This window comes from Nylanderia fulva, unplaced genomic scaffold (assembly GCF_048542155.1).
Source record: "Nylanderia fulva isolate GAGA-0341 unplaced genomic scaffold, ASM4854215v1 Scaffold2, whole genome shotgun sequence".
Lineage (NCBI taxonomy): Eukaryota > Metazoa > Arthropoda > Insecta > Hymenoptera > Formicidae > Nylanderia > Nylanderia fulva.
This window is the reverse complement of record NW_028190263.1, coordinates 9,115,553-9,141,497: the sequence shown is the minus strand read 5'-3', so window position 1 is coordinate 9,141,497 and position 25,945 is coordinate 9,115,553. Positions and strand designations below refer to the sequence as shown.

General features: G+C 33.9%; 2 protein-coding genes across 2 annotated transcripts; one reads left to right on the top strand and one right to left on the bottom strand.

The window, feature by feature from the left end:
• Positions 1–3,375: 3,375 nt before the first annotated feature.
• Positions 3,376–6,872, bottom strand: LOC114937098 (uncharacterized). Its single transcript, XM_029310499.2, has 5 exons — positions 6,449–6,872; positions 5,289–5,436; positions 5,122–5,204; positions 4,471–4,612; positions 3,376–4,113 (listed from the first exon to the last, which is right to left on the bottom strand). Exons 1-5 carry the CDS (start codon positions 6,515–6,517, stop codon positions 3,896–3,898), a joined length of 660 nt encoding a protein of 219 aa, XP_029166332.1. The 5' UTR covers positions 6,518–6,872; the 3' UTR covers positions 3,376–3,895.
• Positions 6,873–8,450: 1,578 nt separating this feature from the next.
• Positions 8,451–24,766, top strand: LOC114937110 (ATP-dependent DNA helicase DDX31). The gene is made up of 9 exons (XM_029310512.2): positions 8,451–8,659; positions 8,822–9,616; positions 9,696–9,962; positions 10,046–10,266; positions 10,415–11,063; positions 11,165–11,395; positions 16,791–17,133; positions 21,007–21,205; positions 24,473–24,766. The coding sequence occupies exons 1-9, from the start codon at positions 8,594–8,596 to the stop codon at positions 24,609–24,611; spliced, it is 2,910 nt and encodes a 969-aa protein (XP_029166345.2). The 5' UTR covers positions 8,451–8,593; the 3' UTR covers positions 24,612–24,766.
• Positions 24,767–25,945: the final 1,179 nt, after the last annotated feature.

Here is a 25,945-nt window from a genome sequence, read left to right as displayed (position 1 = left end):
CCGTTCTCTCATCTCGTTCTGATTCCCTGGCCTTCGCTATTTCGGCGGAGGGAGATATATAGAAAAAGGGGAAGAGAGAGAGAGAGAGAGGGAGATAGCCGCCACGGTGCAGATCAATAAAATCTGTCTGTCTAGAAAAGTAATGCCAAATCGGCGGCTCCCCAAATATATTCGAATAAATGCCACAAAAGGAGCGGAACAACGAGCGATGGTTTAAACTTTCGTCGATAAGTCGCCGATTTCACCGTAAAGTTGAGGTCGCTTTCGTGGGGGAATTGCGGAAACGATTATCTCGTTCGAAGAAATATTATCCAATGTTCAAGGGGAGAGAAGGAGAGATATATCTATATCGAGATTATATTTTCCTTTCCTCTCGAAAGAGATCTTTTTCAACAAATAGAAGGTGTTCGATTAAATGCACAAACGGAAATACCTTTACTTAATAAACTATAAAAAACAAATAGCAAAAGATTATGAAAATATACCTTTTTTCCTGTTGGATTAATTTTATTACTTTTTATTTGTGTGTCTGTAATAAGGAATATTGTAACTTCTTAATCATTCGGCTCGCAAGTTGGCCTATTATTGTATTGTTTGATTTTAAAATATACCTTCTCAAATAGCACAACTTCTGCACAGACATCTTTAGGACATTTTAAAGATGTCTAGTGTTACTTTTCTGGACCATCGAAAAATATTCATTTTTCTAGAACTAAACAGATTAAAATTGAACCTGTTTCAAACATTGAACATATTTTTTAAAGTAAGTAAAGTTCTACCTATTATTTCGTACAGCGTTAAAAGATGGCAGAAATATCCATGAACGTTTGGACCGAATAAAAAACAAAACTGGACGTCCATTGGACATTCTCTGCTGTCTGGGCTTGAATAATAAAAAATTAATTACAGCTGGATTCACAGATAATGAGCAAATATTGTGTGGAACACTCTCATCGGAATAACCTTGCGTGCGCGTCCTTTTTGCAGAATTATTGATGTACAAGTCCTTTTTTTCTTCCGTTGCTTATATAGTGACTGGCGAGAGTCCGAGGGAGTGTGGAAATTGGGGCGTGGTAATTATTAATCAATTTCCGTATTAATTGTTTTCTAGGCGGCGAGCTTAAGTGGTATGTTGTGTTCTGGTTCTTGGCAAGCTGTACCCCCGTAACCAGCTAAAGTGTCATGTGAGAAGATTAATTACGTTGCCGCTACGTTTTATATGTGTCATACGAGCGGATACTCTCTCTTCTTCGGCCGCTCGATACGAACTCGAAGTAGACGAGGTCACGTAAAATCGGTTTTCAAGAAAATCACCCAGAGAAGAATGTATTGAGACGTGCATAATACGATTATGTTGAAAGATTCGACAGTGTGTATGCACAAAAATTGCATTTCGAATTGAAAGGACCATAAAATCCCACTTAACAGATATTTTTAAGTGTTTCCATCCTTTAAAAGTAAGAAGATATTCTTTGATAATAATAAATAATGTATGTTTCTTTGATGCATGGATCGTTCATAAAACGCTTATAAATGGGAAGCATTTTCGCAGTAAATATTATCCATTATACCAACTTACTTTGAATTCGTTTACATTCTCTTAATACTTATAATCATGGATAATGTTGTTTAAACATTATCCCATCGAAGTACATATTAGCAAAAAATAATGTACAATTTTATACATACTTTTCCAAACGAGAGCGCAAACTGGTTCGTCAAGATAATGGTAAAACGGTGAATCAAGATAATGGTAAAGGGTTGCGATACTTTTGACGACTAAGCATGAATCTTGTAAGACGAAGGTCTCATTAAGGGTCCTTCTCAAGGCAAACTTTATCATTTCTCCGAACAGACGTGACTCGCCGATTGTACTCAACTGTCGGACTCCCTCTTTTGCAGGGGAAAAAGGGGTACATGAAAATAAAAGAGATCCGCGGGAATGAGATTTCGCCAGTACTTCCGAGCCACGCGAAAGAGCCAAGTTAGTTTTATTTTACAATCCATCGGCTCCCGCGACACGCAGGGGTGGGCCTCGTCCTTCGGTGGTGGTACGAAGAGAGACAGAGAAGGGAGAACGAGAGAGATGGAGGAATCCTTTAGGATGGTTGGACGGGCGTCGCGACGGGGGTGGAACGGCTGTCAACTAGTGTTTTAAAAGTTTGCGACAGCCTACAAATTGACTCGCTCAGTTCTTTTTAAAAGCACTGGCAACCAACCACGTCGCACAAGCCCGTCTGTCCCCGGCAACAGGATCGCGTCGACGACTGAAAAATCCAGAAGTATTAGCTCACCGCGCGGTCAGATGATTTTCGTTCACAACGAAAATATTTCTTTTTGCTTTTCTCGACTCTTATTTGCCAATTTCAATATATTTTAATAAGAAAAAATTAATTTTATAGATTTGATGAATTTTGTTGAAAAAAATTGGTTTTGTGATAACTCTGAAACAATTATTTTATATTATATTATGATGTGCAGTAAGACAGAAATTTTATTCTATTTCTTAATATTTTATGATGAAAATATATTTAAATAAAAGTGTACGCTGTATAAATATTTCTAATTAATTTTAAAATTTAATTTCTATTAAGTTAAAAATTTATATTAATTTATTATTAAATAATTTTTAATAAAATTTTAACATTCAATTACGATGGTTTAACATGAATTTCTATATATATTTGGATAAAAAGGGAAAAGAAATTTAAAAGATTCTAGAAATAAACTTTTATTTAAAAATATGTAAAATAAACAGAAAAGAAAATACTTATTTTTGATATAACGAAATATTGAAATGAATAAAGTATTGTCAGTATGTAATAGCACATGTACCATTATTTGATTTTACATCTATGCATAAATATATAATATACGAATATATTATACAAAATCAATACGACAAAACATCCACAATAAATTGAATCGAGAGTCTTCCTCCCCATCATCTATTGTATGCTCGATCACTATTCTCAAGAATATTGTTGAATAGTTGAAGCTATTCTCGGACAAATCGACTTCTCTATCCAAAGAGACGATCTACCCTATATATATAGCGAATATGCTTGCGTGCGATCCGAATCCGAATCCGAAATTTAAAAGTATTTCGACGTAAAACGCGGCCGTTTCTCATATTTTCTATGCAAGCACACTTCGTCGAGGGCGCGTTTGATACACTCTATTAGTCGCATCTTCCGACTGATTTATGTCAAGTTTTACTCTCCGCATTATTATAAATCTCCCTTCCGAAGTAGCGAAGTTTAGTATCTCGAATATTCCATTAGGTAAAGGGAATCAATAAATAGTCTTAACATCTTATAAATTCTCAGAAATACATATTATGTGAAAGCTTACGAATAAATGAGTTAAAATTAATTCGATTAAAAATATTATATTTTTTATACATTAAAAATGTTTCTCTATGCCAATATCTCTCATTGATTTAATTAAATTTGAATTTAATTTCATTTATCTATATGTTTTTATAATAAACTTTTATTTTGTCAATAATCATCATAGCAAACTATCGTAATCACAGCTACTAGATGTCACAAAATAATAAATTTTGTCAAACAACGTAATTTTGCGAAATTCGTAGACAAAAATTTTATTAATTCGAAGCTTGTGTCTATGATGGACATTTATTAATTGTCGACTTTTTCAATTTGTAAGAAAGTTAGTAAGTTTATGTCTAGAAAATGAAGATGCTAAATATAAAAAGCAAACAGTCTTAAGTTGTAGTCAAATAACGATGTCGAATATAACGTGACAAAGGAGACCTCTTCTAGCTTCTAGCTTCTCCATTTCACGGATTTGTTCTTCAAACATCCTCCTATAAGTTCTGACAATTTCTTCGTGCAGTTTTGTCAGAATCCTTTAAGAATTATCCACAGTTCTAACAATAAGACTCTTCTTTAGGCAGAATTGTCGACGGTTCTAATATAAAAAAATTTTGCGAGAGGAAGGACGGCGACTTCAAGTTGCTGCCATTCGTGGATGATGATGGAGGATCCGGATCTGATTCTCTTAGTTCGCACTCCACGTGATTCTGCTGTTCCTCGTACCACTGTTTGCGAGCGACTTGCACAATCGTCCACAAATAGACGTTCCAAACTGAAATGATTGTCAAACGTATTATCTCTCTCTACATAAAATATTGTGTTAATATTCAGAACGCTTTATAAAATCAGAAGTTGGTTTATGAAAGATTCTGTAAATTATAATAATTCTTCGATTTATAATTAGTATAATACTCTTTTTGTTAAATATTTTTATTTTATGTATTTATACGTGATATACATTGTATAAATTAAATAATTTTATCTTAAATTTATTTCAAAAATAAGTCTAGTTAAAAGCGATCTATTTATATATATTTATTTGCAATAAGTATAAAATTTACAAGAATAATTTTGTTTTATCTTGAATCTTTTTACAGTTTGAACAAAGATTAGAAATTGTTGTACTTACTTAAATAGATACTGCACGTCATAGATTTAACTAAAGCAGTGTCCTCTCGATCACGTATTAGATAACCAATTAGCGCTATGGTCTGATCTATTATGTTAATCATTTGCAAATACATCCAAGGCACGGCGCATTTATGTCTTCTCTGTGAACGTACACGGAAGTTAGCGTAGTTGTTAGTGTGTTGAGACCAAGGCTGTTACGTGCTCGAAATATACATCTTGCGGATAAAGAGCGTTTGACGAATTTATATTCGATCAACGAATGTCGCTACTCGTGACCTTTCTCACGAGAGGGAAATAATGAAAATCGTACATGTACACTACATTTGTACAAAAAGTACGTAAAAAATTCTTTACTGTCAAATATTTTTAAAATAAAAAAAAAGAGATTTAAAAAGTCAAAGATTTTTCTGCAGAGAATTATTTACGAATTATATTTATCTAATAATTTATAGAAAATTAATACTTTATAGCGAAATTAAGTTTTATTTCCTAAGTCTTTCTTCTCTCTTTGATTATTTGTTAACTTTGGAGTAATGTCATGTATATGAAATGTTTATGTACTTTCTCATTAAGTTGTAAAAGGTTAATTAGAGATAATTAGAAGTTAATTAAAGTTAATTAGAAATCTATGACATTTCGAGACACTCACCGAAATCGATCCTAAAGCAAGATACGCACTGGCAAATAGATACAGAACGCTATATATCAGGAAGAACACCATGGCTGTTTGGACTGAAACATATACGACGCACGTTACGTTATTGTTCTTTTGAGAAAGAGAGTGATTCAAGCAAGCATTTCTATTTGAGATTTTACCTCTGTTTATCAGTTCCGAGTATCGAAAAGCTTGCATCCAATTTAATCCCAGTATTGCCCAGGTCTTGGCGGTTTCGAAGAATTCTTCATCATCAATCCTCGAGAAGAAGTTGCTTACCAACACGTTTATCATTAGAATTGAGATGGACTAATGGCGAGAGATAAATAAACGAAAAGTGACAATGTAAGATATAAATTTTCAAATTTTAATATGCGCACTGATAAATTTATAAATCGTTGTAAATTTTGTTTATTTCTTAAAGGAGAGGAAGAAGAAGTAATTGATATAACTTATACCTATATAAATTAGATGTACTTAATTTTAAAAAATATTAAAATTGTTTTCATCATAAAATAATATAGTTTAGAAAGTTAATATTCCAAGTAATATATATATATATATATATATATATATATATCACTTGGAATATTAACTTTTATATATATATATATATATATATATATATATATATATATATGTATTGAAGAGTGGCGCGCGATTGTGAATTCTAAATAAATGATTATCAACGCGAAAATATTTTTCGAATGACTTCACTCGTGTACCGTATTTATATGATAAATATAGAATTCGCACGTTCTCCAAGAATACTTATTTTAACACGCCGTCTTCTTACGACTGCATTCAAAATATTATCGCAATGTACAAATTGAATTTAGTGTCCTTAGCCTCAAAAATGAAATAAATATTATGCGCATCTCTATATTCAAATAATCGAACTATAGTACTACTAAAATTCCATAGATTGTGGACTTTATTTATTCCTCAAGAGAGAAATAAGGAAGAGGGAAAGCAATTAATTTAATATGTATAATTAAATATATAATTAATATACTCATCTTAATTTCAAAAAATATCAAAATTTTTTATCGTAAAATAGAACTTTTATGTTTAGAAAATTATACTAGAATACTACGATATTGTAAATTCCGAATATCAAACGAATAATATTGTAAATGTTCGTCAACGTTAAAAATATTTTTCCAATACTTCACTTTACTCACACTGTGTTTATATATGATAAATATAAAATTCAAGAACACTTTTATTTCCCACATTCAATATTAATGCAATGTGCAAATGTCGGACGTGTACTTAGCTCCAAAATGGAAATGCGCCAGATGAAAAATCCTAGACTCACCATCGTATACGCCCCGACTATCCTCGCCGCCAACGACACGCTGATGCAGCAGACTTTGTTAGCGATCATCGCAAAAATGAGAATCTTTTATCTGGACGAGAAGATCAAACGAGATCGCTGTCTCGAAATGCGGACATGAAATGCCCGATTCTATCCAGCGCGACCCAACATTCTTCTCATGATATTACCTTGCCAGACAACACTTGCACGATGATACATCGGAAAAAATGTAAACACACATGACTGGAGATAAACATACACACGCGCGAAGAGCGAACGATCTTCAAAATTGACTCCGCGTAATCGGAATATCCTCGCCGATAGTAATAACTGTCAAACTTGAGAGACGAACATTTGTTTCAGTGTCGAGCAATGTGTTCCGGTGTGACTGCTGCTAAGACGAAGGTCTACGATTCTTTAACGGGGCGACACGCGCGCGTTTACCTTGGCTGTTTCAAAGCGAAGACGCGTTAATGATTCACTACTATCGTATAATAATGATAATCAAGTTTGTCCGCATATTGATGCTTTATCACGCGCGCATGTTTTTTTAACAGAGACATTTCATACATTTGGATAAAAATAAAGTTTAATTATGTACTCACTTTTTGTTATAAAAATTGGATTTTAACCAATTTTATATTTGTAGTTATAAATGGGCAATTTTATCTCTAATAAAAATTCGATGAATTAAAATTATATCTGGGTATAAAAATAATTCCTAATTTTTATTATGTCCCGATATAATTTTAATTTATCGAATTTTTATTATTTCTCGGCATAATTTTAATTCATCGAATTTTTATTATGCCGTGACATAATTTTAATTCATCGAATTTTTATTACGTCTCGACATAATTTTAATTCACCGAATTTGTATTATGTCTTGACATAATTTTAATTCACCGAATTCTTATTATGTCTTCACATAATTTTAATTCATAAATTTTTATTATATCTTGACATAATTTTAATTTATCCAATTTTTATTATGTCTTGACATAATTTTAATTTATCCAATTTTTATTATGTCGAGACATAATAAAAATTGCATGCGAATTTTTATTTAAAAATTCGCTAAATTAAAATTATGTCGAGACGTAATAAAAATTTGATGAATTAAAATTATGTCGAGACATAATAAAAATTTGCATCCAATTTTTATTATGTCTCGACATAATTTTAATTCATCGAATTTTTATTATGTTGAGACATAATTTTATTTCATCGAATTTTCATTATGTCGTGGCATAATTTTAATACATCGAATATTTATTTTGTCGAGACATAATTTTAATTCATCGAATTTTTATCACGTCTTGACATAATTTTAATTAACCGAATTTGTATTGTGTCTCGACATAATTTTAATTTAGCAAATTTTTATTATGTCTCGACATAATTTTAATTGATCCAATTTTTATTATATATCTCGGCATAATAAAAATTCGATGAATTAAAATTATGTCTTGACAAAATAAAAATTCGATGTATTAAAATTATGCCTCGACATAATAAAAATTCGATGAAAAAAATTATGTTGAGACGTAATAAAAATTCGATGAATTAAAATTAATGCGGGACATAATAAAAATTCGATGAATTAAAATTATGTCGAGACATAATAAAAATTCGCATCCAATTTTTATTATGTCTCGCCATAATAAAAATATATTTTTTTATTATGTACCAAGCTTGTACACAATAATATAAAGTATAAATTTTCTAATATTAGAAAAATAATTTAAAAGTTATTTAAAAATTTTTTTTTTTTTAGAAAAAGTAAAATTTAAAAAAATGAGAAATAATAAATATGTTTCATATATATTTTTGTATTACTTTTGTATATATATAGGGAAAATAATAAAAGAAGAAATAATTAAAAAATAATTTAAAGAAAAAAATTTTTCTTTAGTAATATAAAAAAATGTGAAAAAATCACTTGTTTAAACTTATATTGTTATGCCGTGTATGTATAATGTAGAATCTCAGTTAATTCACGCATGCGCACATCCTCGCAGCTTGCCACATGTTCTTCATGTGCTTGCTCTGTAAGTGTGTTTAAATTTACGTGCCGTATTTTTTATTAACCGTTGTGGTGTAAAAAAAGTGTTTTACTAATAAACCAGTTATTTTGTACACATCATGGCAATTCAAGACATGGATATTTCTTTGAATATAACAACGGAGCCAGTTTTCTCAACCAGAAATGTAAGTACTTAGGTTAGGATTATTTTAAGATATTAACACGTGCACATGTGTACGAAATATATGTCAAAATTGTCACAAATTTTACAATTAATACATAGTAATTGAGTAAAGATATATTAAAAATAGAAAGATAAATTAATATCGATAAATGTTTGTGCATAGAATAAAGTGAAGGAAACACAGTTTACGAAAACCTCAATTAAAAGATTGAAAAATCAATCTTTAGCCAAGAAAGATATAGTTGTGATTAATAAGGAATCAAAAAATGTAAATGTGCAAACAGATCCTAAGAAAAGAATTAAACAGAAATCATTATCAGCTATCTTTGCCAAAAAATTGAAAAAAGCCAACGCTGTTACTCCAAATGCTCAGCCTCAGATTTTATCTAGAGTTAAAGACGTAACAGTGAAAAAGGAAGGTGCAGTATCAGAAAAGATTAAACAATCAAATTTGACAGATCAAAAGAATTTGAAATCTAACAAAGCAAATGCTGATAGTACAAATGAACAGACAATATCCTTTGCGAAGGTAACAAAACAAAATATTGGTGAGACACTGTTAGCAAGAAAGAGAGATACTCTGATTGAACAGAAGAAATCACTCTCTGATATATTTGGAAGTCAATTAAAGAATGTGTCTAAAACACACGACATTGATAAAGATAATAAATTAAATAATAAGTCTAAAATAATACCTGAGAAATCTACCTTGGAAACAACAGAAACGATAGAGATCTCAAATAAGAAAAATGAAAAGAAACATAAAAGAAAGAATGTAAATAATTACAGGGAATCAAACAAGATTCCAAAACTAATGCCTAAAACTGGTGGAAAAATCTCTTCCTTATTTGGCAATAACCCCGATGTACCAACCATAGGGCAGAGATCTGTAAAACCTGTAGACGAACCAGTTTTTACAGAGATTACTTTTGCAGATCTTGATGTTCATTCATTTATGGTATAGTGTTTATATTCAGTCAATGTTTCAAATCAAAATGTTCATATTAAATATTACAGTAGTAATTTTTTTCTGACAGATCTCAAATTTAGAACAAAATATGCATATAACAAAAATGACAACGGTTCAGCAAAAAGCAATTCCTGAGATATTTTCAGCTAGGGATGTTTTAATCAGATCTCAGACAGGATCTGGAAAAACGTTAGCATATGCTTTACCTATTGTTGAACTGTTACACAAAATTAGACCAAAATTAAGTAGAAACAGTGGCTTATCGGCTCTTGTAGTTGTACCGACAAGAGAATTGGCTTTGCAAACATATGAATGTTTTATAAAACTGGTTAAAGTGAGTTAGATTTATATAAATATACTTTTTTTTATAATAATACTTGCATGTGTATATTAAAACTATGTTATAAACAATTTTAGCCTTTTACATGGATTGTACCAGGTTATATAATTGGTGGAGAAAAGAGAAAAGCAGAAAAAGCTCGATTACGTAAGGGATGTAATATATTAATAACTACTCCTGGTAGATTATTAGATCATATAAGGCACACAAAGGCATTGAGATTAAATGAAGTTAAATATTTCGTATTAGATGAAGCTGATAGAATGCTTGATATGGGATACGAAAAGGATATTTCTGAGTAGGTTTTTTTTTCAACTAAAAAAAAAATAGATTATCATATTTTAATCTAAATTATTTAATTACTGTTTGATTCATTAACAATAAGAGAATATAATAATAGTATATATAATTAATAATTAATACATGACATATATTATATAATTTAGGATAGTAAGTGCTTTGAAAATATCGAGCTCCGACTTAGGATATGACGCTATGAACATATTAAAACAAAATATTAAAAATATTTCAACTGATAAAGAAGATGATATAAAATCCGACTTAGGATATGACGCTATGAAAATATTAAAACAAAATATTAAAAATATTTCAACTGATAAAGAAGATGATATAAAATCTTTTAATAAAATGGAAGAAAGTCACACTGATAGTGATAAAGTGAAACGTATGTATTTTTCAAGTGATGACAGTGATAATGAAAATCAAGTTACGGAAGAAACAGAAGTTTCATTGAAGAAAAGAAAAAAAGATACAGAATATTTAAATACAAAAGAAGAGTCTGATTCGAAAGCGGAAAATATTCAAAAAGTTGAGCGAGATTGTAATCAACCAAGAAGACAGACAATTTTATTGTCCGCGACTTTGACGCAAGCTGTTGAAAAATTGGCGGGTCTCACGATGCAGAATCCGATTTTCGTCGACGCGGCTAAAGAGAATTTAGTAACGAGCGGGGGAGATACCAGCGAGATCAATGAAGATCTGATAGTTCCACAAAGCGTAATTCAGAGTTACATAGTCACTCCACCTAAATTAAGAATGGTCACTTTGAGCGCTTACATCGTCAGTAGATGTCAGGTAAGGAACTATTTTTGGTTTTTATTTAAAAAAAAAAGTAATGCAATTTCACGATTTATGTAGACTATAACTTTGTATATTTTTTTGGTGTTTTATCTTAGACTCCTGGGCAACATAAAATAGTAATCTTTATGGCCACCCAAGATATGGTGGACTATCATACCGAAATTTTGTCTTCTGTCCTTACGAAACCAGTAGATGACGATGACGAAGACTCTGATCCGCTGGTTGATGTAGAATTCTTTAAACTACACGGTAATATGACGCAGAAGGAAAGGACGGAGGTCTTCAAAACTTTCAGTCAAACGAAGAGTGGCGTACTACTGTGCACGGTGAGTCATATTTTAAAATTACTAAAAATTACTTTGAAAATGTTCACAAAATTTTTGCGAACGTTTTGATTTTCTTTATTCTTTTGAATCGATAAAAAAGACAAATAAGAAGGCAAACGCGAAATATAGGCGCTGGTAAAAAAAAACTCATAAAAAAATTTTATTAATTTATTAATTAATGAATTTATTAGTTTTTAAAATATTTCGTCCTTTGGACTATCTTCAGTAACCGTGTAAACAAAAATAGAAATACAAAAATAAGAATTTAAAAAAATAATATAAAATATAAAAATTTATACAGAGAAAGTAGGAATTTATAAAAACTGAATTAATACATATTAAATTAATATATTAAAAGTGAATAAAAATAAACATTAAGTGTCGTTTAATAAATATCCTGAAATTTCATATTCATGTTTTTGATTGCACTTTTAAATATGTTAATTTATAACTTGTTTACTCTTTTAATAGATATATGTATAGTACACGTCGAAAGATTCTTTATCTGAGATATGTAGATATAAATCTTCCTTATTCCTTTAATTAAAAAAATCTCCATAAATATTTAAAATTCTTTTACTATTAAAATACATATATTGCATATTATTAAAATGCTTTACTTCAGAGGTATCAATATATTAAATAAAATTAAAAACTATATAAAATAAATATAAAACATTAATTTAAATTAATATAAAATAATATAAAAAAAAAAATATATATATATATATAAAATTACATAAAATTATATATAATTTTAAAAGAGCATTAAAAAGTAAGGAGAGAGTATACCATATATTAAAATAAAAGAAAAGTCGAGGATATCTGTCAGCACTCTCTAAGCTGTAAATTACACACACTCTCCATGACTTATTCTTTCGAAAGGAAATTAAATACCTCTGGACCCACGCTGCGTTCAGAGGTTAAAAATTATACCGGTGCATGAGGCTTTAGTAATGAGTATAATTATGATCATCCGTTCTGTGCTTTCTTCGCTTTCTAAAGAAATCGTTTAGCAATTCAAACTTTATAATGTATAACACATTAATTATATATCTATAAGCGGTTGCTAATTTTCTTACGAAACAAATATCGTGCCGTCAACAAAATGTCCACCAGAGTGAAAGGATATTATATACATTTTTTACTCGATTTTTAATACGGTTTAAAATATATTTATAATATATTCATAGAAGCGCTTGTTTCGCTAATTGCATTCTGTGAACGGCATAATTAATCATGACGCTATAATGTTCGCCAAGTAATGGATAACTTTCTTTCCCCGTCTCGCTAATTACATCCGTATTACATCGGCCGAATTAATCTGACGTCGAATAACAGAGCAACTTTCTGATTCGCATTGAACTCTCGGCGACTGCTTTAACTGTCGTAATTACCGGTGAAAGCGATCGATTTCGTATTGTGGGGAGGGACTTCTGTCACGGGGATTGTCGAAAATAAAACGCGATGATCTTATTACTCTTTTCTTATCCACTAATTTAGATTTTACCGTGAAATATACTCTTGTAGTGCTTTTATGTGTTCGAAAGTATCGCGAGTATAGAAGTTCTAGAAAAACGGGAAAATATATTTTGTGAAAAAAATTATGGAAAAAATCGGTTTTTTCCCGAAAAAAAAAAAACACATTTTTGATTGTAGTAACAAATATATGTAATGCATATGTATTTTCAAAATTTGTGACAAGTATTGTTTCTCTCTTATTTATTTTATTTCAAGTAATATTTTTACTATGGTTGAAATTAACTTCTTATTGTTAGTCTGTTCTGTTTTACACATGTTATAATTACGTATTTTTACCTTTAACTAATTATTCTCAGAATAATGATAGTCTCTACAATAATCTAATCCGCTGGACTTAACTACAAAGATAACATCTTGCTAAGACATAATACATTAAACTAAAAATTTATCGGAAAAAACCGAAAAAAAATTTTTTCCAAAATTTTTCTGTTTTTTTTTTCTACCCTGTGGAACTCTAATCGCGAGCGGAACGCATAAAGGAAAAAAAACGATTAAATCTCGATGACAAATTTTGCGAATATTGTCCACATCACGCGAACAAGTAGCAATCTTTACACGCCGTGGAAATTAATTCCTTCTCGTCAGGCGATCTTTTTCAGTAATCAGTTTGACGAAGAAATTGCGTAGATCCTTTTTTTTCTGTTATATTTTATTATCACCCTATACACACGTTAGAATTAATTAACGTTCATTCAAATCGCGTCGAGAAATTCGAGTAGCGCAAAATAAAAAGAAACCAAAATTTATAAAATTGAATATAAAGTTGTTTGCGCCAAACTTTGAACGACTTCTTGCAAGCTATACCTATACTTTTTCAATTTTATTCATTCTTGGGCTTTTTTCGTATCACGTCATAATTTTTATGAACATGTTAAAAACTTAGAATAAAGAAATTATATAGCAAAGTAAGGCAATTAAAAGACGGAAGGATTAATGCTACGGTCGAATATATTTATACTCGCTTATTCTTTAGAAGTGCGTGAATGTAAAGAAAAACATTTGAAAATCCGTGCACCCATTTTATGATGATCTAGACTAGATGTTATATAACACGCTCTGATGCTTATTATCTTAATGAGGAACATCTTTCCTGCTAATTTTATTTTTTATATGCGGCTTTTTTGCACGATTTTCTTTATAATTGCGTTATGCTGATGTTGTAGATTAAACCATCTTCAATGCCGTATGGTTATTCATTCTTATAAAGAACGCTTAAGTATCTTATTTACACATTGTTTCTTTCTCTCTCACTATCATTATTTATTACTATACTTCTTTTCGACTTTGAACCTTATAGAAGGTTCAAAGTCGTCGAATTTAATTAATTATTTAATTAAATATAGTAAGTAGTAGAAAATTAATTCTTTGTTGGAACTGAAAAATTGTGCACGCGGCATGAATTTTGCTTGATACACTGCCGGAATATTGTTCCGAAAGGGACACTTCGAGTTTCCATAGCAGCTCTTTCGCGTACTAGAAATAAATATCAAATCACTATTTTTATTCGAAATATAATTTTCATTTTAGATTTTTAATTTTGATTATCCCCCAAACCAATGAATCCCCTGTTCATAGTAGAACGTATATCGACACTTTCAACATCGGTATATACAAGCAAGAGGAAAACAAGAAGAGAATATTTTATCGCGCACTTAGAGAGTAATGTCGGGCATATTTAACTTAATGTTGAACTCCGCGGAATGCTCGCGATCTGGCAGCCGCCCACGTTTTAGCGGGGTTGCTACCACACGTAGGTTTTACGGCGGCGTTATTAATTTCCACGTTGAAAAGCCACGACGAAGGAGGAGCATCCGCGGCTCTCGGCCGGCGCTGGATCCCGGATCCACCGGTGTGATCTATGGCTCGAGTGAGATGTTTTGAACGGCCGATCAGTTCTCGATCCTGCATCCCGCCGATCCTCGGTCCCTTTCTTTAAACGATCGTTTGTCTTAATCGCCCCGCCATCGATCGCTCTTCGGCGCCGCGTTCTCTCTTTCTCTCTCTTTACGGCGAGACCGGTGGCTTGTATCGTTTTAATGCGCTAAGTGCGCTTGCTACGATTGCGAGCATCGATTACAGGATGATTGGCGTCGAAGAAGGTATGTATCGATGAAATATTCCTTGACGAAGTCCAACTCTACGTAGGAGTTTTTTATTTCATTTTTTGTAGCTGAGTAAAATTATTTGAATGAATTGTATAAATTATTCGATATTTTTTTCTTTGGTATCTAATAAGGTATCCAAGACTCCTCCACACGTCGAATTTTTTTTTCTGCGATATTTTAATGACTTCTTTGATTTTCTTCAACATCTGTGTTTCAATTTTCTTTTGATTTAAATTCATTTTCAAGCTATATTGATTTATAGATTAAAATTGATAATCTTTTATGTAATAGGGTGTGCAATTTTAACCGATTCTCTCCAAAAACTTTTTTATTTTTGACAATGACTATTTTATAACTTTATCAATCCTTATAACTTTTTATGCTGAAAATTACTAGAAATATATATTTATATAAAAAAAATTATAATAGTTCAATTTAACTTTCAAATGAAAAGCGCTCTTCAGAAAAATGTCAGAACCATCATTGCGTCCCCCTTCAAATCAAACAATTTTTGTTTGAAACATTTTATTATGCAATCAAAAATAAAAAAGTTTTCAAAGGTAGTGGATTAAAATTGAACATTTTGTATAAAATCGTTGCCCCTAGATAATTCAAAATTGCGTTTTAGATTAATGTTAAAACATTGAAAAATTATATAAATATATAATAAAATGCACATTTTAATTTTCTAAGAGTATCGATTGTATTTTAGTAGAGTTATTCTACCTTTATTTAAATTTTTTCTTAATCACACAAAATGAATAGCTAAGAATCGTCGACATTTCATCGACGTTCATTAAACGATATAAAGTATAACGGAATCACAGGTCGAGTTAGACGGAATATATCCGTTCTGAGATATTTATTTCGAGAGAAGCCGCGTATATAGAGGCTTCTTTCTTCCTATTCCTTCAAGCTGGCGCCCGGATCGCGCCATCGTCGACGTGTGTTGAATTAATAGCAGGAAAAGATGTAATAAGAATACACGGATATGTCCGTATCGTGCCGCGAAAGAATTCCGGGGTACCGCGACGCCCCCTACTGGGGCCCTACTGATGGTCTGGGTTTAGTCCTCGAGGCCCATCGAGAGAGAAAGAGAGACTCGGTGTAGTACTTTCGCCGTGGTAAATCATCAGCTAGCCGAACGCAGGAAATCAGGGCCGTGCTCAAACGTTCGCCGTTTGGGGTCTCCCAGCGGGCACTCACGCTGTGCATTCACGTCGCCACAAAACGAGAAATCACCGCGGTTTGTAAGACATTTGTACCAGCAGGTCGCGCAAACTCGTCGCTCTTGTTCGTGGAATGAAGCACTTCTCAATATTAAAGCGGGATAAGGTGCCGAGGAGATATTGTTCCGGCAAAATTGTAGCGTCGCAATGACAAGGTTCTCGAATCTTGCTTAAATTATTCAATATCAAGTTTGACACACTCCTCTAATCTAGAAGAGATCCTTGAAGATATTCTTTTATTGTGAAATATAATTTAAGGATGAGTAATATATAAATGGAATTATTAGAAATTGTCACTTTTAAAATCAAATTTAATTCTATTAAAAAAGTAATCTTAAGCTCCGAAATGTCTCTGTTTGGAATAAAGATTGATCATAAAATGTCTTCGAAAATCAAGCAAATTTTATTATTAGGGTTTCGTTTTTTTATCTCGTATAAGTTGAATGAAGATTCTTGGAAGATATTTCGCATGCAATTCATCCAGGATTATGTAAGATATATTTCTTTCCAATTATTCAGGATGTCGCAGCACGAGGATTAGATATGCCGAAGGTAGATTGCGTCGTTCAGTATACGGGGCCAATTTCGGCTAGGGATTATGTTCATCGAATCGGTAGAACAGCGCGCGCAGGATCTTCCGGCGCGGCGACAATCTTTCTGACGCCCTCGGAAATCGAGTTTGTGCGGATGCTTGAGTCAAGGCGCATTAGAATCAAGCAGCAAGATATGAACGATGTCTTGGACAAACTGCTGGGACCTCTTTCCAAGCACAACTCCGTACAAGCGACGGCTGTCGCTCTCCAAAACGATTTTGAAACTTTAGTTATGGAGGATAAGAAACTTGGCGCGAAAGCATGTAAAGGTAAGTGTTACAAAGTGTTTTTGTAATCTTTAATTTTTATAAACTTAAGTTATTATCAGAGGAAACGCGTAAAACTGGATGTAATAAGTCAGATATTGTCAGGTACTACTGTATTTGTACATGAATATATATATATTGTATATATTTTAAGAGGCGTGCGTGTAGTAAAAGCTTAAATCTAACGTGCGAGGCAAAGTGTTGATGAGGAGCTGCGAGACACGAGCGAACATCTACTTTGATGCAGTTGGATTGTAACGAAAGCGAGCTGACTTCAGGGTAGACTAAGTCAATTCCGCCGGGCACCCCACTCGCATATAAAGCAAGCAACCCCTACGCATACACGTTATAGGGCTCTTATTCTGTCTCCCTTCACATTTGCCTCGTTCGCCACTTGGATATTTACATAGTCTATCGACGGGGAGGGATGATCCTGTTTGCTATGCCACGGTTACTCTATTAGGGTCGTTACGGAGAGGAATTTATTTGCTGCAATAATAAATCCATTATACTCGACCTAATACTTGCGGAAGTGAAGGCATTAGCTTTTCATATTCACGATGACTTTTTTCCCCCACATGAATCTTCCTTTTATATAAATATATCGTCAATTAACTTGTTGCTTGGTTTCTTAAAATATTTCTCGAAAATATTTAGCATGTATAGAGCTAAAACAGAAGCTCTATATCATTTATAAATATGAAGGTTCTCTTTATCGCGCGTTTGAAAAATCTTGAGAAAATTAATCTTTTGTTAAGGCGATAACAAAAGCACAAAAGCAATGTGAACAATTCTTGAAGGTTATTTTCGCGGAAGTGCATTAACGACTGTGTTACGTCGATTGCGATAACCGCGCGAACGAGCGACGAGCAATTCCAAAAAGGAAATTCGGGACCATTAATCTTTCTAAGAGGTTTTCGAGCTTCGAAATTGTCCCGCATCAGCCGGGGCTTTACACGAAGGTTAGCCACGGTTTTTGAGCGCTTAGCCATTCCAGATTTGAGTGACGTTACACAGCTAACCACTTGACCGTTCCTCCGCACGTAGCTAGTGATTGATAGATTAATTGCTGCCATCGCTCGTGACCCCGGTATTGCACTTTTCGCATGGGATCGAGGTTAGGAGGGAGGCGAATAAGAGGAAAGTATAGAAAGTGAATAACAAATTAGTCGACACATCTCTCGATACATCTATTGAGATTATTTGTCTTCACAGTTTATCATGCATTTGTTCAGATATATCGACAAAAATAATTATACATTAAAGATTAATTGAAAAGAAGAACACTTCTTTCTAACAAGTAAAAAACGTGACTACATAAATATTTAATGGTACTTTTATGTTTTAAAAAATGTTTCATATATTATTTATTTATTTATTTTTTTTTTTTTAAGAAGATAAAGTAAAGTAAAAATTGCATTTTGTATTTTCTAAGATGCTTTAATTTTTTAAAGAGATATACTTTTTTTTTTTTACAAAATTACTTTTCAGATATTTAACTACATTTTTACTTGCATTTTCTTAATTTTTTGTGTGATCGTGTACTTTATAGGTAGTAACGGGGAAAAAATCAGTTGTACTTAAGTCAGCGATGGTATATAATATTTTATACGAGTCGTAAAATAAAAGATAGACTTTAATATTGGAATTAAGTTCATAAAAACGCTCGTGCAATAGAAATACAGTGAAAAATAACGTGAACACTATCCTTCGCAACAATTCCGAAATTTATATTATTCGTGACCGATGCGGAGACTGGTCGATGCGCGAGCGGAGAAGTGGAAATCTCGCTAATTCGTAACATTATCACCCCAATAGAGCTGAACAGCCTTCAATAGCAAGTATAGCTCTATAGAACGAACCCCCTTTAGCTGCGACCCTCGCCACTAACCTGAGGGATTCATCTACTCCATTCCATATATACGATTTGAGCCTCGTGTCGGTGCTCGACACTATATTCCATTCATCGTAATTCTCTGCAAATATTTTTTTAAATATCGTAGCTTAACTATTGTATTTCAGGTTGTTAGATGTCATTTGATTTGATCAAATTATTTAAGAGATTATTTGTATTAATCGAAATAATGTGTGCATAAAAATTGAGTCAGGTGATACATTTAATCACACGTAATATATCAAGACATTAATACACATTTATGAGTTTGAGACGTTTTAGATTTACTATATATTTAACATTTTTTATTTAATTTCCAATTTCTCAGAAAATAGCGGATTTTTTTGACTAAAAAGAACAGTATTTTACGTAAGTTTTGTTGTCACAATAGTCTTGGTGCTGATCTTCCGTGCTCGTCGCAAGTTAGATCGAATTCAGTGTATATCGCTCGCGCGCCTTTCACAGGGGGAGGTGGCCGACACAATCCAACCACTGAATGTGACTTCCGCCAAAACCACTTACGCTTTGTGGCGAGAGACTCTTAACAATGCGATACAGGATACAAATACAATAAGACGCAGTTACATCACTTAGGAACAATGCTATTCCACTCTTACATCCCTTCCTCCTTCTCTCTTCGTTCTCTCCGTTGCCCCGACTTCTCAGCTAGACACCGCCCCCACGTGTGATTTATGTGTTAAATGGAGAAAAACATTTCTCCCTTTCCAACGCTGACACCAAGCCGTAAGAAAGACTTCAGCAGGGTTTCTTATGTACGAAAGGGAGGAGTTCAGATTGGAAGCAGACGGAAATCAAGACGAGAATCGTCGAGACATAAGACTGAATTATGAAAATTAGAAGCACTTACTTAGTCGATCTGCTGAAGATTTTGGTCCAAAGAAAGGACTGAAACGTTCAAAATAATTAGAGGATATTTGAAAAACAAGTTTGTTAATATGCGCCTAATATCTGCGCCTGGCTTTTATTAAGCCATTTCATATCTAATTTTGTAAATCTATTCAGTCCCTGTCATCAAGTGAAAAATATATGCCACGTTATCTTATAGATATAAAGACAAAGTCCAAGAATATTTAATACTGAAGAAGTAACTGTATAAAAAAAGATTGCTTCTCTTCTCTTTATGTGTCCAGATTCTAATCTACTATCACTCATTATAATAAATTCTTAATTGTATAAAATAACTGGTTTAATATCGGTTCATATTTCATAAAACATTCAGAAATTGGGCGATCTGTATACGCGATAAACAGCCGGGGATCAAATTCGGAATTTGCCCTGCCAGGATCGAGAGATTTTTCGCACGAAACATGGCCGTGTCAGTCGACAGTGCACATGTCGAGTTCTCTCAGGACCAGAGATCCCCCGGGTTTCTCACCCGTGCACACAAGCAAGAGACGTTAAGAAGAGACGCGAGGGTGACTATTAGCTGCAGCACTTGACTCGACCACCCCTCCTTTACCGTTAATGCCCCTTAATAGCCCGCTACGGGGCGCGCACACACCCCAAGGTTGGAATCGGGCGCGGTCCAACCCCCCGTGGAACCACTTAATGGAACTGCGATTAATAAGGGCGCACTACACGTAACTGATCATTACATCCGAGTTGCACGTGTCCTTTTAAACGTAGACGAGACGAGTGTCTCGACTTTTGACACTGAAGCGTTGCATCTCAGTTTTATCATTTTCAGGAAAAAATCAATCATTTAGTTTATAAATAAATTCTATATTATTTAATAGAAATTTACGTATTTTTCAAAATAAATTTATTAGTGCTGACTAATCGGCGACAATCAAAATTAAAATTTGAAACATAACAAGATATATTTATTCGTTTATACTGTAAGTACAATTATTGTGAGATAATTATACTTTAGAATGTCTTTTATTATATCTGCAGCACGAGTGATTGGAAAGATATATAATTGTCTTACTTTACACATTATATAATTTTCTACCGTATAGCGTACACCTCATGGATCCGTTTTTACTCAAGTTATCCACGTGACATGCGTGAGATATTCAATCGAAAAGAGCTTCATTTGGGTCATTATGCCAAGAGTTTCGCATTGAGGGATCCGCCGCAACGAATCGGCGGAATCAACAAGAACCTACGCGAGAAAGAAAGTTCGAAACCTAAACACGACAACCGCTTACACAAGCCGTAAGTATCAAGTTTTCTTTTCTTAAAAAGAAGCTTTCGCTTATTTCCCATATTAAATTATTGCGTAATAAGCGCAAACCCTAGAAGCGACTCATAGTTGCGGCAAACAATGGGTTTGTTCTTTATTGCTGCACTGATGAATTAGTGCAACAAGTTAAAATGAGATAAATATATTTTGTTTCACTCTAACTTACTGCACCAATGTACACTAGTTCATCAGTGCAGCAATAAAGAACAAACCCAATGTTTCCATTTTGGGAGAGACACGTCACAAACAGGTAGGTCTATTGGCGCTCAGCTGATAACGTTTGAACCGCGCGATCGCAAAGCCCATGAGCCCATCGTCTCCGGAGTGACGGTATTAATGACGGATTCACGCGTGGCTTAGCGTGTTAACTATCGCCCTGGTGACTCTGCCTCCTCCCTTCCTCATATCACGTAAAGCACGCACATGATGGCGAGTAGGATGGCTCGTGCGGCTTCTAGAGAGGTTGGCGGACGCATCAAAACTGTCGCTCTGTGTCATCCGTCATGTACAACGAACGGGCGGACGTGTTCTACGGTGGCTGGTGACCATAAGCCATACGGCTCTCGTCGTGCTCGTCGTTGTGTTCTCCGCGCGCGTTTCCCCTGACCGTGTATCCTCCATTTCACTCCAACTAAACTACGCATTGTCTCGCTTGCTCGCGACAAATGTGTCTCATTCACTCTGTTCCCTTCTCTCTCTCTCTCTCTCTCTCTCTCCATCTGTCTCTCTCTTATCTTCAGCGGTGTGCATTTCACATGGCACTCTGCTGGTTTCTGCCCTTCTCTAGGCTTCTCACTCTTTCTCCCTCCGTGTCTCTCTCTCTCTCTCTCCATTGTTCATAATTATACAATACGGCTATTAAACAGACTGATGCGACCGCCACTTCCGGCCGTGGCTACGCCATTTACGGAAACCATGAGACAAGCACAAGCCTCCCTCCTCTCTTTGCCCCCATTTCTCGCTCGCGTTCACGAAATCCTGGAACTGTTATTCACCTGCGCTTGCTTCTTCTCGCTCGTGTGCACCCTCTTGCGCGCCCTGATTTTTTTCAACGAAAACCTCTTTCTCGCCTTCTATTCATTGTTTGAATTTTAAACGCGCAGAAATGTTTCTCGCATTTTTATTTACTTTGTTTCATTTTTTATATTTATTAATAAATATATATAGGAACTATCTATATATCATTTATATACATATCGGTGTTAAAATATGAACTCGCCGAAATTACATCTAAAAAAAAAAAAAACCATCAGTCTTATCGCGTGATTGCGTTAAGGTATTTTGCCGCTCGCCACAAAGTATATGCTACTCTTCCTTTTATCACAACTGCAAACGAGAGAGTCAGGTCTAACTACCACAGCGTCGTACTTATTAATTTCTACACCACAACCCTTTGCTTTCTGCTTCATGTATCACGTCGTCTACATCACACGACTTGCGGACCACCTTCTGCGTTTTTACCGAGCTTTATAATTCCTGTGTTCTCCGACGATCATTTGCCTGCGCACTCCCTGCCATATTCTTCTTCATTTCTGTCCCTCTCTTTCTCTCTCTCTCTCTCGCTTTCTCTGCGTCTCCTCTCTCGAGGCTGCGCTGCCCTTTTTTTCGCGTTACGCGCGGCGAATCTCTTTCCCCCCAAGACCGGCATTACACATTAACGTGTTTAATGCGATTTGAATGGGCGTGCTTTGGGTGAACACGACGGGCAACCGACTGGTGCTCTCCGCACAGGGAGAGAGCGAGTCAGTTTTAATGGGTGAAAGGCGGGCACTGAGCTGACGGTCCAATGGATCGAGAGACGACCGCGGTGTTACGCCTCTATGGATGCGATTACCTATGCGTCTGTGTGCGTATCTTTGCCCAAGTGCGTTCCGCGAATGTGAACCCGCATACCTGTGGGTTCACTTCTTGCAATATCCATTTGCAAGATCATTGCAGAAGCGAAATTTCGAGTCATCAATTTGCGCATCACCACTTTGTACAGTTGGAATAATCAATATCCAATTGAGCTTGCACATGTGTAGTGATGGGATTAAGTAGCTTACAAGATTCGAATTTGTTTTTATGATTTCGAACTCTGTATGATTACTTTGAAGAAAAAGAAGAGTCTACTCTCAAGTAGACTCGAACCTGGACAGGAGAACTCTCTAGGAATCTCTATGAATAGGATTTGTTCTTTATTGCTGCACTGGTGAACTAATGCACATTGGTGCAACACGTTAAAATGAGACGAATATATTTTGGTTTACTTTAACCTGCACTAGTTGATTAATACAGCAATAAAAAAAACAAACCATAGATCGGTATCAAGTTCGAATCTTTTAATATTTATGAGAGATTTGTATAGCAAGTATTGTTTTTATTTTAGCGTTAGAGTATTACCTATAACAAATTAGATTCTTTACGATAGAGAAACAGGGCGAGTATCTAGAATTTTACAAGTGCTCGATCTAAATTTTGAATATAATTGTTCTAGATTCGATTATTTTGCAATTACTTCTTATGAGCATTATTCGAATTTTAGAAAATAAAATTTGATTATTGGATTCTATTTTTAAGTGGATATTGAACTTGATCTCATCTTTATATATATGTGCGAAAAATAGAACAGTACTTTTTTTATTCTATTTAAGATCTGATTGAATATATTTAATTTTCGTACCTCTGTTAAAATCGAAAATAATTTTACTTATCTTAGTGGAACTAAATTATCCAAATTACTTTGAGAATTAATCTATTTTGAACTTAAATTCACTTTATATATTTCTATTTCATTCCGATAGCGATGTAATATTTTTCACTTCTTTTTATTTCTTATATTTTGTACGCACAAATACCTTATACAGTTAAAAAAAACATCATCGATCATTATGAATAATAGAATGTATGTGTGTGAAATACCGATTAAATGAGAGACATCATTGTAAAGCGAGATAAAACGCGCACTTCGTGCGTGACGCGGAGCAATAGACAAAAACGCGAAGCGACGAACACGAAATTTGGTACGGCAGTTGGTGGAGGTCCCCCGGTATATATCGGGTGCATATCGTCGCTTTTTTCTGACGCGTCCGTTTCTTCTTTTTTTCCACAATTTCCGATTATCGCGCTCTGTCCTCACCACATGTCGTTTACGTCGAATTACCGAAAATTGCGGGTTAGTCCTAATGCGAGAGAATTAAAGTACGCGCCGGGTGCGTTTTCTCTCTCTCTCACTTTCTCCCTCTCTCTTTCGCATTTAGATCCGATGGGGTGCCGCAAAAGGAGCGGAGAAAACAGAACGGTGACGGGCAAAGAACGGGGTTGTTGAAGAAAGCGAGGATGCTTAACACCTCCGAGTACGACAGCGGTCTCGGACCCCTGAAGAAGCCAAAGAAGTAATTCCCTGCGTTTCTCTTGTCTCGACATTGTAACGTAAACACAATATTTGCACGTGTTTGCGATCGATTGTAAATAAGCATGTATCTAATGTTGACACGTTAATGACATGTATTAAATGTTTTGTGAAACATCGATTAAACATTTTAAAGCAATTATTTGCAATGTATTTACTTATTTTAATTTATACTTTTAACAATATTTAGGCTTAATTAATTTTTTTTATAATTTTTATTTTTTAAATATTTTTAATGTAAAACAAACTTTGCAGATTTTTCTTTCATTTTCTTTGTCATTTTGTACGAAAATTAAAAAATAATACTCATTTTATATACTATTAAGATAGTTATATGACATTATACCTAATTAAACAATTTCATAAAAAATAAATCCTTATTTTACATTAAACCTGTTTTTATCTGAAATATTATTCTAATTGCAAAATCATCGTTTAACATCGTTCTCGTAATATAGCCTTTCCAGTTTTCCTGCTGCGATTACTAATAACACTAATTGGTAGCAAATACGCTGCGGCAAAGTGCAGTAAGAAATGTCAGGTTTAGGGAAATTAAGTATACGATATCGTGCTTAATCGTACAGTAGGCTTTCGCGGTCACGAGATTACGCGACGTTTAAACTCCATTTTCGCTGTGGCTGCCGGCAACCGCTTATCTCATCCTCCTCACGATAATTAGCAATCGCCTTCTGATATTACGTACTTATAAAACCACCACTTCGCCGGCGTCATAACGATATCACGCTAATTGCGCTTTCGTTTCTACTGCAGTACGCGGTCACGAAATTGCAGATTGCTCGATTATTGTTATATATATATATGTTGTGTATATAGAATCGAATTCAACGGAAACATTTTGTCGCAACATACAACACCGATAATTAAAAGTGCATAAAGAGCAAAAAGTGAGCAAAAACTGTCAGTTTATTATTTTTTATTTTCCGTTTAAATATTTGATAATTTGACACATACATACAAGCGGCATGTTTATATATTGTATTTATTTAAAGAGATCTAATTTATTACTTTTTAATTGTGTCTCAACTTGCAATGGGTTGATCTACACTTATACTAAAATTTAGCCTTAGCACACAAACGTGGACATAATAACATCGAAAAACTGACGTTACATACATTTACGCTTGCGACTACAAATTCCAATAGAATTAAAAATTTCGTCGTCAAGACTGGATTTAGCAAAGGCGCTAAAGAGCTGACGCGTCCTGCAGTGCTTCCTCGGACTCGATTTCAGACAGCGCGAGGCCGCCCGAGAGAAGATCCTCACGCACATCACAAAGGGCTCTCGCACGTGATTGCGCGG

Coding starts and splice junctions, on each gene's coding strand:
- LOC114937098 (XM_029310499.2), bottom strand. CDS start 6,517: ATGATCGCTAACAAAGTCTGCTGCATCAGCGTGTCGTTGGCGGCGAGG. Junction 5,437..6,448: donor TAGTCGGGGCGTATACGATG/GTGAGTCTAGGA, acceptor TCTCGCCATTAG/TCCATCTCAATTCTAATGAT. Junction 4,114..4,470: donor GACGTGCAGTATCTATTTAA/GTAAGTACAACA, acceptor CAATCATTTCAG/TTTGGAACGTCTATTTGTGG.
- LOC114937110 (XM_029310512.2), top strand. CDS start 8,594: ATGGCAATTCAAGACATGGATATTTCTTTGAATATAACAACGGAGCCA. Junction 9,963..10,045: donor GTTTTATAAAACTGGTTAAA/GTGAGTTAGATT, acceptor AAACAATTTTAG/CCTTTTACATGGATTGTACC. Junction 21,206..24,472: donor GACAACCGCTTACACAAGCC/GTAAGTATCAAG, acceptor TTTCGCATTTAG/ATCCGATGGGGTGCCGCAAA.